General features: G+C 50.7%; 1 protein-coding gene across 3 annotated transcripts in view; it reads left to right on the forward strand.

Annotated features, from left to right (window-relative positions):
• Positions 1-5,910: 5,910 nt before the first annotated feature.
• Positions 5,911-16,892, forward strand: part of XPO6 (exportin 6) — a 113,952-nt gene continuing 102,970 nt past the window's right edge. For all 3 annotated transcript variants that reach the window (XM_056138828.1, XM_056138827.1, XM_056138829.1), the window contains exon 1: positions 5,911-6,072. Coding sequence is in view for 2 of the 3 variants with exons in the window: in XM_056138827.1 (XP_055994802.1) it covers positions 6,070-6,072 (3 nt within the window). In the remaining variant the exon portion in view is untranslated. The remainder of the gene's footprint in view (positions 6,073-16,892) is intronic.

Raw genomic sequence — 16,892 nt, forward strand, 5'->3', positions numbered from 1 at the left:
TGAGCACCACCAGGAGTAATTCCTGAGTTCAGAGCCAGGGGTAAACCTTGAGCATCACAGGGTGTGACTCAGAAAGCCGAGAGAGAGAGAGAGAGAGAGAGAGAGAGAGAGAGAGAGAGAGAGAAAATAGTTATTTTGCTCTCAACTTGTCCTCATTTGTTTACGGACCAGGGCTCAGTTCTTTGTCAGCACCATATTTTGGATCCATTTGTGAGCTTTTATTACCCTCCCCATTTTGTCTCTGATAAAAAAAGTAATTATTGTTCAATAGCACAACACACTAGTTGGCTAAATTTAGATGTTGTTTTTGGGAAAAACTGAGATCAAAAATAACCACTACACATGCTGTTTGGAATCGAGGTATTGCAATTGCATTTTTCCCTATTAATAATACATATGACCTGCTGTATCACTTTATAATTTCTTCCAAAGTTTTCCATGGCAACATTTGCAGTCCATTTCAGCAGCAAGCTCAAGGAGAAGGCGGAAGGTCTGGGTCCCGGCTGATGGTGTTTAGCCTGAACCTCAGTTGCTGGGACTTCTGGGGTACCTGGTATATCTTGGAGTTGGACAGAGATGGGCTCCAACAATGTGAGTCTTGGATATTTTCAATATATATCTATAATTTTTTCATGAAGGGCGTCCCACTATGCTCAGGGTTCAACCCTAGCTCTGTGCTCAGAGATCACCCCTCGTGAGCTTGAGAGACTATAGGTAGAATGATCCCAGGTCAGTCACATGCAAGGCAAGCTCCCTACCTGCTCTGCTATCTCTCCAGACTCAATCAGTCTTTTGAGGACAAAGGTTCCAGGCCAGGGGCCAGGTCTCACATCAAGTGGTTGCCCAGAAGTTGACTGGGGTTTGTAGAAAAATTATTTGGAACCCCTCAGCCTACCAGCAAGGAGTATGGCAGTTCACTAGAGCAAAGTCCTACACACAAAGTTGCTCTGTCTGGATCCTGCGGTAGGAGCAGCCCAGGGCCACGAGGTGCTGACAGCAGTCCACTGTTCTCTCTCATTACTTCTGCAGCTGGAGTATCCCTGAGTGGTTCTCATGGGCACTTTCATTGGGTTACCGACAAACGCTGGGGCAGGCGGTGCCCCCTGTTGTGAGTGGGCATCACTTCACATGGGGACCTCCTGACTCACGTGCTTGGAATCTCGCTGGGCTGGTGGTGGCAGAGGGAAGCTGCTCAGGAAGGACTGGCTCTCCTCACCTGGTCTTCCCATGTGGTCAGCTTGGACCGTCTCACCCCAGGGCAGTTTCAGTCAGAAGTCATCTGCGTTGAGCCTTTGGATGAGCGGGAATTTGAAAGAAGAGGAAAGGGATGAGAAAGGGGATGCCCTTAATGGGAACACAACGTATGCACAGACTCTGAGGTAGGTGGGAGAGCTGCCGTTTCCCCCAGCCATATGGAATCTCGCTTGGTGGGCGTGGAGAGGAGCTGGCAATAGGAGTCAGTAATCAGTAATTAAGCTGACACTAGTGCGTACCACCAGTGGCTCACAGTTGAATGTGATTTAATTAACACAAACGGCCGAGCCCTGAGTCAACATGTGAAGCGCTAAGGTTCACTGAAGCGCGTCTGAGCTGCTGGGCAGAGCTGCCAGCATTTGCTGTGCTCTGCTGGTCTTCCACTTGTGCCAGGACTCCCATTCCCCTTCTCAACAGCCTGTGCCCAGGAGTCTGGCCTCTCTGAACTGTAACGTCGGGCTGTCTCGTTCTTCAGGGTCAGTTGGAGCCCAGCGGAAAGGGGGGAGGGAAGGAGAGCAAGAGGAATCTAACTTGGTGGAGAGTATCCTTCCTGGGGCTTCTTCCTCCCCAGCCCACTCTAGAAGGCGGCTTCTGAGCATCTTTTCATGGTTCTCTCTGGCCAGATTCTGACTGCTATTCCTCCTCTTGCCTCTTTCAGGGCCTAGGGCTGTTGTCACTAGACCTGGGGGACTGTGACATGTTCTTACACCTCTTTTAAATTGTCCCCTTGTCAAATTTTCAAATCCCAGTCAGAGAGAACTGGTAGAACCTGATCGATATAAATGACTTAGTCTGGCCATATAGAACTAGTGTTGTTTACATTTTATGAACGAGGAAATAGAGGTTATTTCCTGGTGGTGCTCAGGGATAACTCCTGTTGGAGCATGGGGGACCATATGGGGTAGCAGGGATCTATCTAGGGACAGTTGCATGCAAGGCAACCACTTTATCTGCTGTACTGTCTCTGCAACTTTTTTTTTTTTTTGCTTTTTGGGTCACACCTGGCGATGCATAGGGGTTATTCTTGGCTCTGCACTCAGGAATTACTTCTGGAGGTGCTAAGGGGACCATATGGGATGCTGGGAATCAAACCCGGGAGCCGTGTGCAAGACAAACGCCCTCCCCACTGTGCTATGACTCCAGACCCTGTCTCTGCAACTCTTGTTTTCTTTTTTGGGCCTCAACTGGCCTCAACTCAAGTGCTCTGGGGTCACTGCTGGCAGTGCTCAGGGGACCATACAGTATTGAGGACTAAACTCAGGCCTCCTCTATGTGCTCAGCTCTTTGAGCTCCCTGCTCCTTGGAACTTTTTTTTTCTCCCTTTCCAAAGGCAGGGCACAAGGTGGCAATTAACTCACTGAACATTCGCTGAATGAAAAATTGAACAAATGGAACCAAGATGGATGGGGGCCATCCCTGCAGTGCCAACAAAAGTAATAGCAGCCTTGAATCTCTTTTCTTTTTGAATAGACAGACTTCAGATTAATATTAATAACAAAATGTTATTTAGTAGACTTGGACAAAATCCCTGGAGTGAAACTAGTAGGTGTGATATAGTGTAAGGCTGTGGATACGCTGGATATTTTTTGTATATGAAATTTAACCTTCACCCAGCCTAGCAATGGAGGTCTGTCTGGTGACCAAGAGGCGACATCACCCCAGACTTGATGCTGATAACTGAAACTTTTTTTTTTTGCTTTTTGGGTCACAGCGATGCACAGGGGTTACTCCTGGCTCTGCATTCTGGAATTATCCTGGCGGTGCTTGGGGGACCATATGGGATGCTGGGAATCGAACCCGGGTCAGCCACGTACAAGGCAAACGCCCCTACCCGCTGTGCTATTGCTCCGGCCCCAACATCACCTCAGACTTGACCATGAGCACTGAAGCATCTTTAGGGAGGATTCGCCAAGCCAGTCAGAGTAATTCCAACCTGGGAAGGCAGAGGTCAGCTGCATCAGGAGGATGTGGCTTATTGCCACAAGGAAGGATATGAGAAACTGTTCTCTGTGGCTCCATGTGACAGGGAAGTTAGTGGCTCTGGCCCTTCCTGGCAGCTCTCCTGACCAAAGGCTGTGAGACACGCAGAGCTATGACTCCCAGCTTGAGGCTGACCTCTGGGTAGCCAAGTGACACAAACCAAGGCACCCCTCGAACTGAGTCTGACTCGAACTTCTGTTATTTCATCTAGTTACACAGTGAGAAGCAAGGCTTAGTCACTTGCTCAGCTGGTGGCAAGGGCTGGGATTCTGGTCTAAATCCTTTTCATCCCAACGCCTCTTTGATCACGACACTAAACTGAGCCAAGAGAGCACAAACCACTTTCTCTCACTTCAGATTCAAGATGGCTTCTTTTGTATGTGCAGTTAAAAAAAGCTTCGTAAAAATAAAAAAGTAACGTCTTTCCTCTCATTTCTCCTATGCATGCAAGTTCCACTACCTAGAATATATATACTAGCGTATACTAGTATATATGCTAGTAGACAGGTAGCACTGTCCTCCCATTTTTCGATTTGCTTGAGCAGGCACCAATAATGACTCACAACAAATTGTGAGACTTGTTGTTACTGTGTTTGGCATATCGGATACATCACGGGAGCTTGCCAGCCTTTGCCGTGCAGGCGAGATACTCTTGGTAGCTTGCTGGGCTCTCTGAGAGGGGCAGAGGACTCGAACCTGGATTGGCCATGTCGGCGCGTGCAAGGCAGACACCTTACCCGCTGTACTATCGCTCCAGCCCAGTATACAGGTAGTATATATATTCTCCTAGAATATTCTTAGGCTCCCTCCATTTAGCAAAGTAGTCTTTCAGGTCATAGTGCAAATAAAGACCATTTCATGACCTCTTCCCTACTCTAAACCTCCAGATTAATTTAGATTACCCTCTGGTGTTCGGGATTTTTCTTTCTTTTTAAATTAGTGAAATGCTGAACGTTTGGCATTTTGGCGTGGCTGAGCTGGGTTTGATTCTCCCGACCCATCCTCCAAACCTCCAAACATGTTCCCTTCTCTATCTGAGCTGCCTTTTCCTCCCCAGCATGTGAGGCCGGCTTCCAAGCCCTGGAGCAGACCTCCTGGTACTTCTCTCAAATTATTCTTGGGTGTTCGACTCCCATTCTGTTACTTTATATTTGATGCTCGAGATTTTTCTTTCATGCTCGTTTGACTATTTTTCCACATGAGATAATACTTAAGAAAAACACTTTGTCTCATTCACAAAGGTCCAGTCCGTCTGTTTTTTCCGAGCACCAAATCCTTGGAACAACGGTCGTCACTTAGTGAGCAGCAATGAATATTTGATGAGAGAATAAAAGCTTGTTGCTCTCTGCGGTCAGGAGTTACCAGCGCGGTCCCTGGGTCTGGCGCATCGGCTTCGTCTGGGAGCGTCTTAGGAAGGTCATGATCAGGCCTCATTGCAGATGCAGTTTATTACACGCGGGAGTGGCTCTCCCTCCCCTGCTCAGGTCTGTCGTGGGCCACACTCCTGGCTTGCGGGCCGGGCGAACCATAAGGGGCGCTGGGTTCGGACCCTGGGTCGGCCCCTGCAAGGCGAGCGCGCAGGAGCCCTGCCTGCGGTACTACTGCTCCCTTTAGGGATCCTGGGCTGGTTTTTTTTTTAATTAAAGTTACAAAGTTACTCATGATTGCGCTTCAGTCCTACCGCGTTCCAAGACCAACGCCTTCGCCAGTAACCACTTACTTCCTCCCACCCAAGCCCCCAGTGTCCCGCGGGCCCAGCCTCCCGCCTCGATGCCTGCTTTTCAGCTTTCCGTCCCCCCCCCGAGTGTCCCTTCCCCGGCCGATGCCCAGGCGGCGGCCAGGCTCTGTGGCAGGGGCGGCAGCCACGGCCTCCCTGCCCGGCTCCGCGTCGGGCAAACCGGGCTGGGGGGAGGGGCAACTCCGGGCTGGGGGGCCCGGCCGGGACTCGGGCTTCGCTTCCCACCTTCACCCCCACCACAGCAGGGCCGGCACGGACGCCCCCGCGAGGGCTGGGCGCGGCGTCCGCCAGACGCGCGCAGCGAAGAACCGAAACAGAAAGCGCCGCTCGGACGCACGCGGAAGCCCCGTCCGCGCCCGAGCCAACATGGCGGCGGGGGCGGGGCCGGGCGGGCGGGGCGGGGCCCGGCGGCAGCCGTCACGGAGGCCCCGCCCCTCCCCGCCTCTGCCCCCGCCCCCCGCCCGGCTCGATTCCGGATTGGTCCGGTTCCAGCGCCGCAGCCCGGGCGGCCGCGCCGGCGCTCGCCACTTCCGGCGCGTTGGGGCTGTTGGGTGGGGGCGGCCGCGAGGCGCGAGCTGGAGGCTCCGGGCGGGCGGGCGGGCGGCGCGCAGGATGCTCCGGGGGGCGGCGGCCGTGCGGGCTGAGGCGGCGAGGACGGCGCGGGCCCGCGGGCCTCTTCCCTGAGCGCGCCCCGCTGCCCTCCTGCTCCGCGCCCTCGGCCCCGGGCCCGCCGGCGCTGCGGAGCGCGGAGGCCGGGGATCCCCTGCCTGGGCCCGTCGCCTCCCTCGGGGGTCGGGCCCGGGCGGGGGACCCCCGCGCCGCAGCCCCTCCTCGGCCGAGCCCCGCTTCCTGTTCTTTTTTCCCCCTTTTTATAAATTCATTTTCCGGGGAGAGCGGCGGGTGGGTCTGGATGAATCGTTCCGGGGGTCCCCGATGAGGCGGCCCGGGGGCCCGCGCTCGTGTTAGAGGGTCCCCGCGGGGCCCGGCGGGGGAGCGGTTGTCGGGGCCTGGGCGGGGGGCTTGGCGAGCCCGCGGGGACCATGGCCTGAAGCGTGCGAGCGGGACGCGTCCGCCGAGCCGCCCCCTCCCCGGCCAGCATGGTAAGTGTCGCCGTCGGGGCCCGGCCGGACCCGGGCGGGCTGGCGGCGGGGCGCGGGAGGCGCGTGCCGGGCCGGCCGTGACACTTGCGTGCGGCGCTCCCTCCCCTCCCCTCCCCTCCCCTCCCCTCCCCTCCCCCCCGGAGCCAGGCCCGGACGCCGTGCCCGCGAGGCCCCGGCCGGTGCGCGTGCCGCGGCGGCCTCCCAACGGGCGCCCCGGCTCGGCTCTCGGGACCCCCGAGGCGGGGCGAGCGATCGAGGCGCGCAGCCAGGGGCCGCCCAGGTCAAGGTCACTTCTTGGGCGGGTGGGTGGCCCGGAGGGACCAGGGGCGCGCGTTTGAGGTCGCGCAGGGTGGGGGAGCCCGGGGAGAGAGAGAGACGCGGGGCCTGATTTGCAGAAGTCGCCGGATCTGGAGCTCGGTGGGGGAGGCAGGGCCGGCAGGCAGGAAGGGGTCTTGTTCCGCGCCCTCCCGGCCCTGCTTTTCTTCCTGCGACGTGGGCTTCTGGCCTCCCCCACCCCGCTCGGACCTGGAACGTGGACCTTCTGTTCCACTTCCAGCTCTGACGGTTCTTAACGCAGTTGCCCCGGACAGGTCTTCCTGCGGACTTGGGTGCCCACCGCCTGTTTTGAAGTGTCCGTCTTGTCGCTGTAATTGCCTCTGAACCCCATCTGTCTACTGCTGTAGAGACCCTCGAAGATGAACCGGTCTGAACCTGTATCAGTTCCTACTCTTAGCACATGGCCAGCCCTTGGGGATTGGGTGATTTCCCCAAGTCTGTATTTCAGCGCCTCCGCCGACAACTTTTCTGGTTATCTATTTTACAAACCCCGGCCGAAAGGGACACGCTGCTGTGTTCTGTGATGCAGCACTTCACACCGGTGATTTTGATTTATTTTTAATTATGATTTCCAAAAAATTAGAGAGGCCTGTGAGCTCCTGATTTCTGAGCAGAAGCAGCCCGTGTCCTCTCTGGTTCATGGCCAGATAAAACATCAGGGCCCTGGTTTGGCTTTTGCAGTTTCAGTTTTGTGGTCAGTGGTGGTCCTTAAATATTACAAGCAAGGTATTTTGAGAGAAGCACCGTATTCACCCAACTTTTGATAGTTATGATTGTTAATCTGTGGTGCCTATTTATGAATTAGCCTTTATCATTGGCACATATGGGTATATACGGTTTGGTAGACTATACCTCTAGGGATCCTGGATTGTGCTTGGTGGAATTGCGGGTAACCAATCTGCAGCAACAGATAGGATAAACTCCTGGAGTTACAGTTGCTTCTGTAACATGTGGAGATGGGAATTCTCTAATGAGTCATTCAAGGTATCAGAAACAGTATTCAGTGAGTGATGAAAGTAGTACTTAGAAATTATTCTTCGTTGATTAAAAAATTTGAAAAGCAGATTTACATAAAAGGACTGGAGAGAAAGCAGAGGGGTTAAGGTGTTTGTCGGGCATGGGCTAATCCTGGTTCCACCCCTGCCCCCCGCCCGCAAAATGTACCTTTTTAATAATTTGTAAGTGTGGTTCGGTAGCATTGAGTACTTCTACATTGTTTTGCAGCTAGCCAGCCCAGGGAGCTTTTATCATTTACAAAAAATGGAAACTATCCATTGAACAGCAATCTGGTGTTACCACTTGATTTTATGAATCTAAGTTCGATCTAGGTGTGTTCTTTTGTAAGGGGATTATTTCACCCAGCAGTTTTCCAGTTTTATCCATTGTGTACCATATGTTAGAATTTCCCTCTCTTTTGAAGGCTGAATAATACTCCATTGTGTGTGCTGTCTATGCCAAGTCTGCTTATTCATCTGTTGGTGAACATCTCCGTGATGGCCGCTGTTCGCCTGTTCTGGGCTGTGCTCTGTGAACATGGAAGTATGAATCTCCCACTGAGTTTTTCACTCACCGCTGCTCTAGGCCAGACTTTAGGCAGTGCAGAAGTGAACCAGACAGTCTTCCCGTGAGGAGTTCCCGGGAGCCTCAGCTAGAACTTCAGTGCTTATCAATTAAGCTGGCTCAGCGCTTACTTGTTCAGGTTTCATTCATTTGTAGTTTTATGTGGTGCTGGGGACTGGGCCCCACACGTGCAAGGGGTGTGTGCTACCACTCTGCCCAGGTTTCATTTTAATTGGCAATCAGCATTCTGAAAATGACAACCGCCGAGCAGTTTAAAAGTGCCTTGATCATTATGTATGTTTTTTTTTTTTTTTTTTGTAGCCTAGTGTAGACTTAATTGGAGCATGTAGGGAGTGGCTGCCTGAGAGTGAGGCGAATTCTTCCTGCTTGCGTGACGCCATCCTTTCCTGTAGGTGTCCCAGGTTGGTTCTCAGAATGCAAAGAAAACAAAGTCTGTCTGTATCTTTCCCACCCAACCCTCTATTTCTTGCTGACTTAACATTTTTTGGTGTTTGTTTTGGGGCCACCCCTGGTAGTGCACAGAGCTTACTCGGGGCTCGGGTCAGGGATCACTCCTGGTGGTGCTCAGGGGACTGACCATAGGGGTGTGTTGGGGGATCCAGCCAGCATCAGCCACATACAAGGCCAGATGCTTTACTCCCCATACTGTCTTTCTGGGTCATGACTTTTTTTTTTTTTTTTTTTTTTTGGTGGGGAAGGCATGGGGAGCACATCCAGCGAGGCTTAAGGAATTACTCCTGGCTCTGAGCTCAGGAATAACTCCCGGTGGTGCATGGAGGACCATATGGGATGCTGGAGATTGAACCCAGGTTGGCTGCTTGTAAGGCAAGGACCCTCCCTACTGTATTATCTCTCCAGCCTCTGACTTCACATTATTTTTTCTCTTTTTGGGTCACACCCAGCGATGCACAGGGGTTACTCCTGGCTCTGCACTCAGGAATTACCCCTAGCGGTGCTCAGGGGACCATATGGGATGCTGGGAATCGAACCTGGGTCAGCTACGTGCAAGGCAAACTATGGGATGCTGGGAATCAAACCCGGGTCTGCCACGTGCAAGGCTATTGCTTCAGCCCTGACTTTACATTTTTAAGAATATAGCACAGCGGTAGGGCATTTGCTTTGCCCGTGGCCGGCCTGGCTGAGCCGGGTTTGATTCTTCCGCCCCTCTCAGAGAGCCCGGCAAACTACTGAGAGTATCTCGCCCGCTCAGTGAAGCCTGGCAAGCTACCCGTGACGTATTCAGTATGCCAAACACAGTAACAAGAAGTCTCACAATGGAGATGTTACTGGGCCCGCTCGAGCAAATCGATGAACAACGGGAGGACAGTGCTACAGTGCTAGTCGGTATATAAAGATTATAACAGTCTTTTAAAACTAAAACTCTATTATGAGCATGGTATAATAGGATAAAACTAGTATTTATTGAGTGCCTGTTATAAGCAAGCTATTTTTCTTTTAGTCTCAGTTAAGTACATCAGCCCTGCCAGGTTTCATTATTAGTATTACTGTGAGAGGGGGAGATTAATGGGGCCAGTAGTGGGATTTTTTTTTTTGGGTCACACCCAGCGATGCTCAGGGGTTACTCCTGGCTCTGCACTCAGGAATTACACCTGGCAGTGCTTGGGGGGCCATATGGAATACTGGGAATCGAACCCTGGTTGGCCATGTGAAATACCCTCCTGCTGTTCCCTCACTTTGGTCCCAGCGGTGGGATTCTTTATTGACAAGTGCTGGAACGTGTTCCCTGGCCCCCAGGTGCTGCTGTACTCCAGAGCTTAGGCTCTGCAGTCTTCACGTGGCAGGTAATTAAGAACGTATTCAACAGTCTTTGGTTTTGAGAGAGTGAAGGAGGTTAGGAGAAAGTGGGAATTTCCTTTAAACTGCCCTTCTTAGAAGCAGGATCTTGTAACCTCACACCATTTAACAGTTTTGTGCTTGCAGTCCAGAACAGCTGGATTAGTTTTGCTGTCACTACATTAGGTCGACTCAATTTGGGTTGAGAACTCCCATGAGTTCCTAAATGGGGCAGTACCTAGGAGGTTCTCTCTCAGAAAAGTTGGTACTTAAGAGTGAATAAGCTGTTGCTTATTATGGAAATTTTGTATGAAATAGAATTTCTCATTTGAGGGTGGGCTCCCAAGCAAGCCCTGCTCAGGAGGCTCAGGGGCACTTCCTGAAGACCAGTGGTTCAATGTGCATCCTCAGACGAGGCGCTGCTTGGGTCCTACAGTGTCAGGGATCAGCTGTGCCACCCCAGAGCTGCTTGGGACCACTAGTGCCCCTTGCAGCCGTGCTTGGGGCTTCCGGGGCTGTTCTGGAGATTCTCAGGGAACATGTGGTCCTGGAGATTGAAGTGGTGGGTTGGCCACAAGTGGGGCATGTACTTTAACCCCTGTACTTTCTCTTTGACCCCCATCTGACATTTCTTCAGTCATCAGAAACTTGGTTTGCTTGTCAAGATTTTTTTTGGGGGGGGGGTTGGGGGTGAGGGCCACAGCCTGAAATGTTCAGGAGTTACTCCTGACTCTGCGCTCAGGAGTCATGCCTGGTGAGGATCAGGGGACCACTTGGGATGCTGGGGATTGAACCTGGGTCGGCTGTGTGCAAGGTGAGCACCTGACCCACTGCACTATCTCTCTGGCATTGCTCTTGCCCATGACTTCTTATTTTTGAATGTCCTCTTTTGTGAGTAGCTCTTGTAGTGGAGGCAAAACCAATCCTTAACTTAAACTACTCTTGTGGGGTGTCACCCACTTGGCGTGGCATAGGGAGATGACAGTGAAAGGTTCAGTAATTCTCAGAGGACTGTAGCATTGGTAGCACTGTCCTCCCGATGTTCATCTATTTGCTCGAGCGGGCACCAGTAACGTCTCCGTTGTGAGACTTGTTACTGTTTTTGGCAAAGCGAATACATCACGGATATCTTGCCAGGCTTTGCAGTGCAGGCAGAATACTCAGTAGCTTGCCAGGCTCTCCAAGGGGCGGAGGAATTGAAACCGGGTCGGCCGCATGCAAGGCAGACACCCTACCCGCTATTCTATTGCTCCAGCCCTCAGAGAACTGTAGTCTCCGTAAATTGGGGTAGCTGGGGAGACAGATTACATATCAAGAAATGACTTTAACAGTACTTTAAAGAATTAGTTCATGACTTGGTTCAAATGATGAGATTACTGGATAAAGTAAAACAAAAAAAAAACTTTAAAAAACCTTTCCGGGGTTTGGGTGGCATCCAGCAGTTCTCAGGAACTATTCCTGGCTCAGTACTCAGGGGATGCTAAGTGATGGTGGGGATTTGAACCTGGGTCAGTAGAAGGCAAGCACCTTAATATCTGCACAGTCTCTCCGGCCCCAAACCAAAAAACTATTAGTGTAATTGAGAGAAGTAATTCTCTACAATAAGCTAGAGCTTTTTTTTTTTGATTTTTGGATCACACCTGGCAATGCGCAGGGGTTACTCCTGGCTCTGCACTCAGGAATTGCTGCCGATGGTGCTCAGGGGACCATTATGGGATGCTGGGAATCAAACCCGGGTTGGCCACGTGCAAGGCAAACGCCCTACCTGCGGTGCTATCGCTCCAGCCCCAAGCTAGAGCTTTTTAGTACCTTGGTTGGGGAAATATGAAAACTTCCTGCAATAAGATTAAAAATCCCAGGGCTATGGATATGAGGCTTAGTGTAGCACTAGTATAGCATACATGCTGGATTCTTTACATGTATTCTGTATCACTTGAATCTCTGTCATCCTGCTCATTGATTTGCTCGAGCGGGTGCCAGTAACGTCTCCATTTGTCCCAGCCCTGAGATTTTAGCAGCCTCTCTTTACTCGTCCTTCCCAACGGTGCCATATTGGAGGCTCTTTTAGGGTCAGGGGAATGAGACCCATTATTGTTACTGTTTTTGGCATAGCGTATATGCCACAGGGAGCTTGCCATGTATTCTAACAATTCTAAATGTCGGCGGGAGATAGAAATTAATTTAATTTTCCATTTTATAGATGAGAACAATCAGGGCAAGAGAATAAGGCATCGCTTCTCATGGTCACACTGCAGCCCAGTGATAGAACAGGGACTTAAATCCAGCTGGCTCCAGAGTTGGTGCTTCTTGGTTTCTTTTTGGGCCACACCTTGGGCCAGCAGTGCCCACTTCTGGCTCTACTGGTGGTGCTCAGGGGATCCTGTGGTATTGGTAATTGAACTCGGACTCCTGCTTGTGAAGCTTTCAGCCAGCTCGTTTGGCTCACCACACCAAGAAAATTAGTGCTTTAACTGTTGTTATTTTCGTCCCTTAAGAGTGTGTAATGCTCCTGCTTCTAGGAGTCAGTTTGGTGATGAAGGTACGCCATCTCACGAAAGAGTCAGGGTAGAAATAGAACACTTGACTACAAGCAGTCTGCTGGAGCGAGGGGAACTGAGGAGGGGCCAAGGAAGACCAAGGAATACTTCCCAGGAGGAGTGCTTCACGACGGAAGGTTAAGGGAGAATTTGACAGATGGAGGGAAGGAGGCCCAAGGGCCGAAAGGCTTGCTGGGAGAGGTACTGCTAACCAAGTAAAACAACTGAGAACCAATGGATTCTGGGGTGGGGTGAGAGGTGCCTTGGGAAACAAGCATGAAGGGCCGGGCAGAGTACAGCATTTAGGCTTTCGTGCCCAGCATGTGCCCAGCCTGGCTTTGATTTTGTTGTTGTTTTGTTTGGAGGCCACACAGGATTGTGCTTAGAGCTTACTCCTGGCTCTGCTCAGGAATCACTCCTGGCAGGATTCAGGGCACCCGAGATTGAGCCTGGGTCAGCCATGTGCAAGGCAAACATCTTACCCACTGTGCTGCCTTAGGTCTCCGGGTGATGTGACACTCAGCACCCCTTATCCCCACAGCATCTGGGTTGCAGCCCTGGAGGCCCCTGAGCACTGCCTACTTCTTCATCCGCAGTGGTGCTGGCCCGCACGGGGGGAAAGGTTGGACACCCCTGGTCTGACACCTTGGCCGTAGTTGCTGGTCAGGGGCTGACAAGCAGGCCAGGTGGGGCCTGCAGGTGTGAAGAGATTGAAGGGCACAGCTCTGCATTTCCCTTGAGGACGGCTCCATTCTTCTATTGCTTATGCCAAGACCTTAGGGGTCAACTGTGACCTTTTCTCTCACATCCTCTTTAGATCATTAGCAGGGAAGCAAGTTGTTTTTCTCTTTCTGGTTTTTGAGCCACACCTAGAAGTGCTTGGGAGCTGCTCCTAGCCCAGTGCGCAGGGCTTTGAGGGGGCCATATTTGGTACCGGGGAACGAACTGATTGTGTACATGAGGCTTCACCCCTGTACTATTACTCTCTGGCTACTATTAAGACTTTCTATATGCTCAGCGTTATTTATAAGGTCCATTTTTTGTTGACTCTTTCTGGTAAAATATTAACTCCTTCATGCTCTGGATCTTTGGTTTGTGCAAAGTGGGCCGTTGCTGCTGTGTTTGCGATAGCCATTGGCATTGGTCAGAATAACAGGATCTTGACGATTTTTGATATTTGGATTTTAGGCTGTGCATACACGGCAGGAAAGAGGGAGAGCACAGCTGGGGGTGAAGAGGAGGGCAGTTCCTGACAGTACTGCTTTGCTCAGTCTCTGCTTAGCCAGGAGATTCTCTCCCTGCCAGGCACCCCTCCTCCCCCCATTAGTCCCAGGCCAGCCACCAGTTGACTTTTTGTCCTCTTCAGAGATCACCTTTAATCTCTGTGCTGCATTCAGCTTTACTAGCCCTTCTGGCCCTTCCTTCTGCTGCTGGCTTCTCTTTTGACAGCTGCTGTGCTCCTTTTTTTCTCCCCCTGAAACCTTTTTTCTTCAGCTCCCTTAGCTTCCACAGTATTGGCTAGTTCAGTCTTCCCTTTTACTGTTTTTGTCATTCTTTGGTTTTGTTTTGGGGCCTCACTTGGTGGGACTCGGCGGGGGGGGGGTGGTTCCTTTCCAGTGTGGCTGTGTTTAGGGACTACTCCTACTTGGTGCTGGTAGGGTGTTGCTGCCCAGTGGCGCTTGGGGGACGCTGTGGAGCTGGGGTTGGACCCCGGCTTTTGGCATGTGAAGCATGCACTGCAGCCCTTTGAACCCTCCCCCTTTTATTTCTCATGGCTTCGACTGTGACCTGTGTACTGGGGAACCTTCCTCTCCAGCTTGGACGTCAAATAAGGGAGCAGTTTTGTTGATGACTTTATCTGCACCCGGATGATAAACCTGCCTTCACTTGCGCTTCCTCCTCTTCAGCCTCCTACTTCTAAAACTGTTGGTGTTTGTGGTTTCCTCTCCATTCCCCTGTTTTTCTCAGCAAGTTCTGGTCCTTTGCTTTCATCATCAGTATCGCGACAGCTTCGAGATACCTTACTAGCCTGTGGTCTAGATTCCTCCTGGAGTTGCTTTGTGGAATTCAGGTGCTGCTTGATCCCAAATAATTCCTAGTGGAGGGTCTCCATTGTTGTTGGGCCCGAGTTTCTATCCTGTTAGAGTTGGAGAAAGCACACGGATCCCGGATTTCCAATGTCACTCTGCAGATGATTTGGGACATACTTTCAAGACTTCTCAAGTTATACCTTGTTCTTGAGCCACAACCAAATACTTGTCATTTGTGGAACAACGGGTATGTTTTCATATCTCTATGCAGCAGGCTCTTTCTCTGCCTGAAAATCTTTTTCTTTACTTTTGCACAATTTCAAGGTTTTCAAAAACCAGTCTCTTTGGGATTTTCAGGTCACTGGTTTGACAATTTCTTTGCTTGTGTATAGGGTTTTAGAATTTTCTCTCCCTTGTTTTTGACAATTTCTTTGTTTATAGCTAGGGTTTTAAAACTTTTTCCCCCTTGCTTTTGGGCCACACAGCTGTTTCTCAGGGCTTATTCCTGGCTCTGTGCTCAGGAATAAGCCCGGAGGACTTGCATGCAGTACTTTATAGCTCCAGGATTACAGCACAGAAATTTAAAGAGCAGAAAGTGAAAGTCTCCCTTCCATCAGCTCCCACTCCTCTATTCCCACCCTCTAATGCTACTCCAAGTGGGTGGATTAATTCTCTCTTATGAGTTCATATTGGGGATGAGTGTTACTCTTTGCCTAGTAAGGTTTCGGAGATGTTTAGGTGTAGCCAAGAGTCAGGTATGAAAATCTAAGAAGGGTAAGGAGCACCCTTGAGGTTAGTAAATGATAGGCTCTGGCTCTGGGGGGGAAAGTGGTGAGATTGAAGTAGGGTATGAATACAGAAAGTACCCTGTGTTTCCAAAGTCCTCAAGCCAGTATTTTCTCAAAGAACAGTATTTACTTGGTTTTGTTTTTGGTCTTTGGGCCAGACCGTGTTTTCCCCTTGGGCAGAAGTGGGAAGCAGATGAACCTAAGGAGTTGTTAGAACAGATGCTCTCCACTTGCGGGGAGGCTCTAAAAATTAATTACTATTGGAGAACTTCTGGGGACACCTGGGAGTCAGATGGGGTGGGGAATGAGGTGAAGGAGTCGGGGCTGTTATCTGCAGAAACCCCCACAGCAGAGAAGGGAGGGATGGGAAAGGCAGCTGGGTGACTGACAGGGTTTTGTTTCCTGATTACCCTCTGCCTGCTCTGGACTGCTGATAGTATCTTGTTTTATCTCTTACAGACACCTGTAGGGAAGGTATTAACATCTGTTTCCATGGTAGACTTGAGTTCCCAGTTCCCATGGCATACTGGGATTTAGGGAGCATAATGTTAGTGGCTTGTTTAAAGTTCTGTAGCAAATTGTTAAACCCAAGGTTTTAACTTCTACTTTTTTCTATGTCTTGAATTTTCTTCTCAGCCTGTGTGTGCTTATACAGAGGCAGATTTATTGAAATGTAACCCAGCTGGGGTCTGGGATTACCCAGGTCTGCCGTTTCCGGGAACACGCCTGGCTATGCTAGGAGGGTCCCCAGGACTTTCCCTAGTAATGCTCAGAATGAAGATGGAATCAGGGTCTGCTACATTCACCCCTAAGCCTCTGCTCTTTCTGGCACCTCTAACTTTACAAAACTTAACCTCGTGTTGAATGGGGCAAGGTGGTAAAAGTTTATTGATAACAAATACAGAAACTGAGTATCTGTACGGATCCTCTGGTGTGATAGAAAAGCGGGACTATTGGGCACAGTGGTGACTCGACCACACTATGGGACTGCAACAGGAAGGAAGGTGGTTTGATTTCTTTGTGTACTTCAATTCATATAAACCCTTTATGATTTAACAGCCTTAACCTAGGCAGTACTTCATTTATTAGAGTATGCACTGCTGTCTTAGCAGGAAGTTGTAATGAAAAAGATCCGTGATCTCATATTCCCTTAAAAGGTAAAGTTATTTTATGAGCTAACTGCAGCTGAAAAAAAATGGTCTCAATTTTCTAAATCAATTCTGGAAGAAACAGCTGGATAAATACTTTTTCTTTCTTTTTGGGACACACTTGGCGTTGTACAGGGGTTACTCCTGGCTCATGCACTCAGGAATCACTCCTGGCGGTTCTCTGGGGACCATATGGGATGCTGGGAATTTAACCCGGGTCGGCCACATGCAAGGCAAATGCCCTACCCGTTGTGCTATCACTCCAGCCCCACAGCTGGATAATTTTTATAAAATTACATGCTCGTTGAAAGGAACTGAGGAGCAGGGGAGTCCGTACAGTGGGTAAGGCGCTTGCCTTGCATATGCCCTGCCTGGCACCCCGATGGCCCCCCTACTCTCCCATGAGTGATTCCATGAGTGATTAAGTGCAGAGCCAATAGTAAGCCTGAGTACTGCTGGTATGGCTGAAACCCCCTACCCCACAAATGTTAGAAGGATCTTAAGCGTTAACAAAAATTACATAGAATATGGCAAAAAAGTCATCTCAAATCACACTGTTTCTATTTATGGAGCTGTGGATGGAACCCAGGGCTTCATGCATGCAAG

This window comes from Sorex fumeus, unplaced genomic scaffold (assembly GCF_029834395.1).
Source record: "Sorex fumeus unplaced genomic scaffold, SorFum_2.1 ptg000130l, whole genome shotgun sequence".
NCBI classification, from domain to species: domain Eukaryota; kingdom Metazoa; phylum Chordata; class Mammalia; order Eulipotyphla; family Soricidae; genus Sorex; species Sorex fumeus.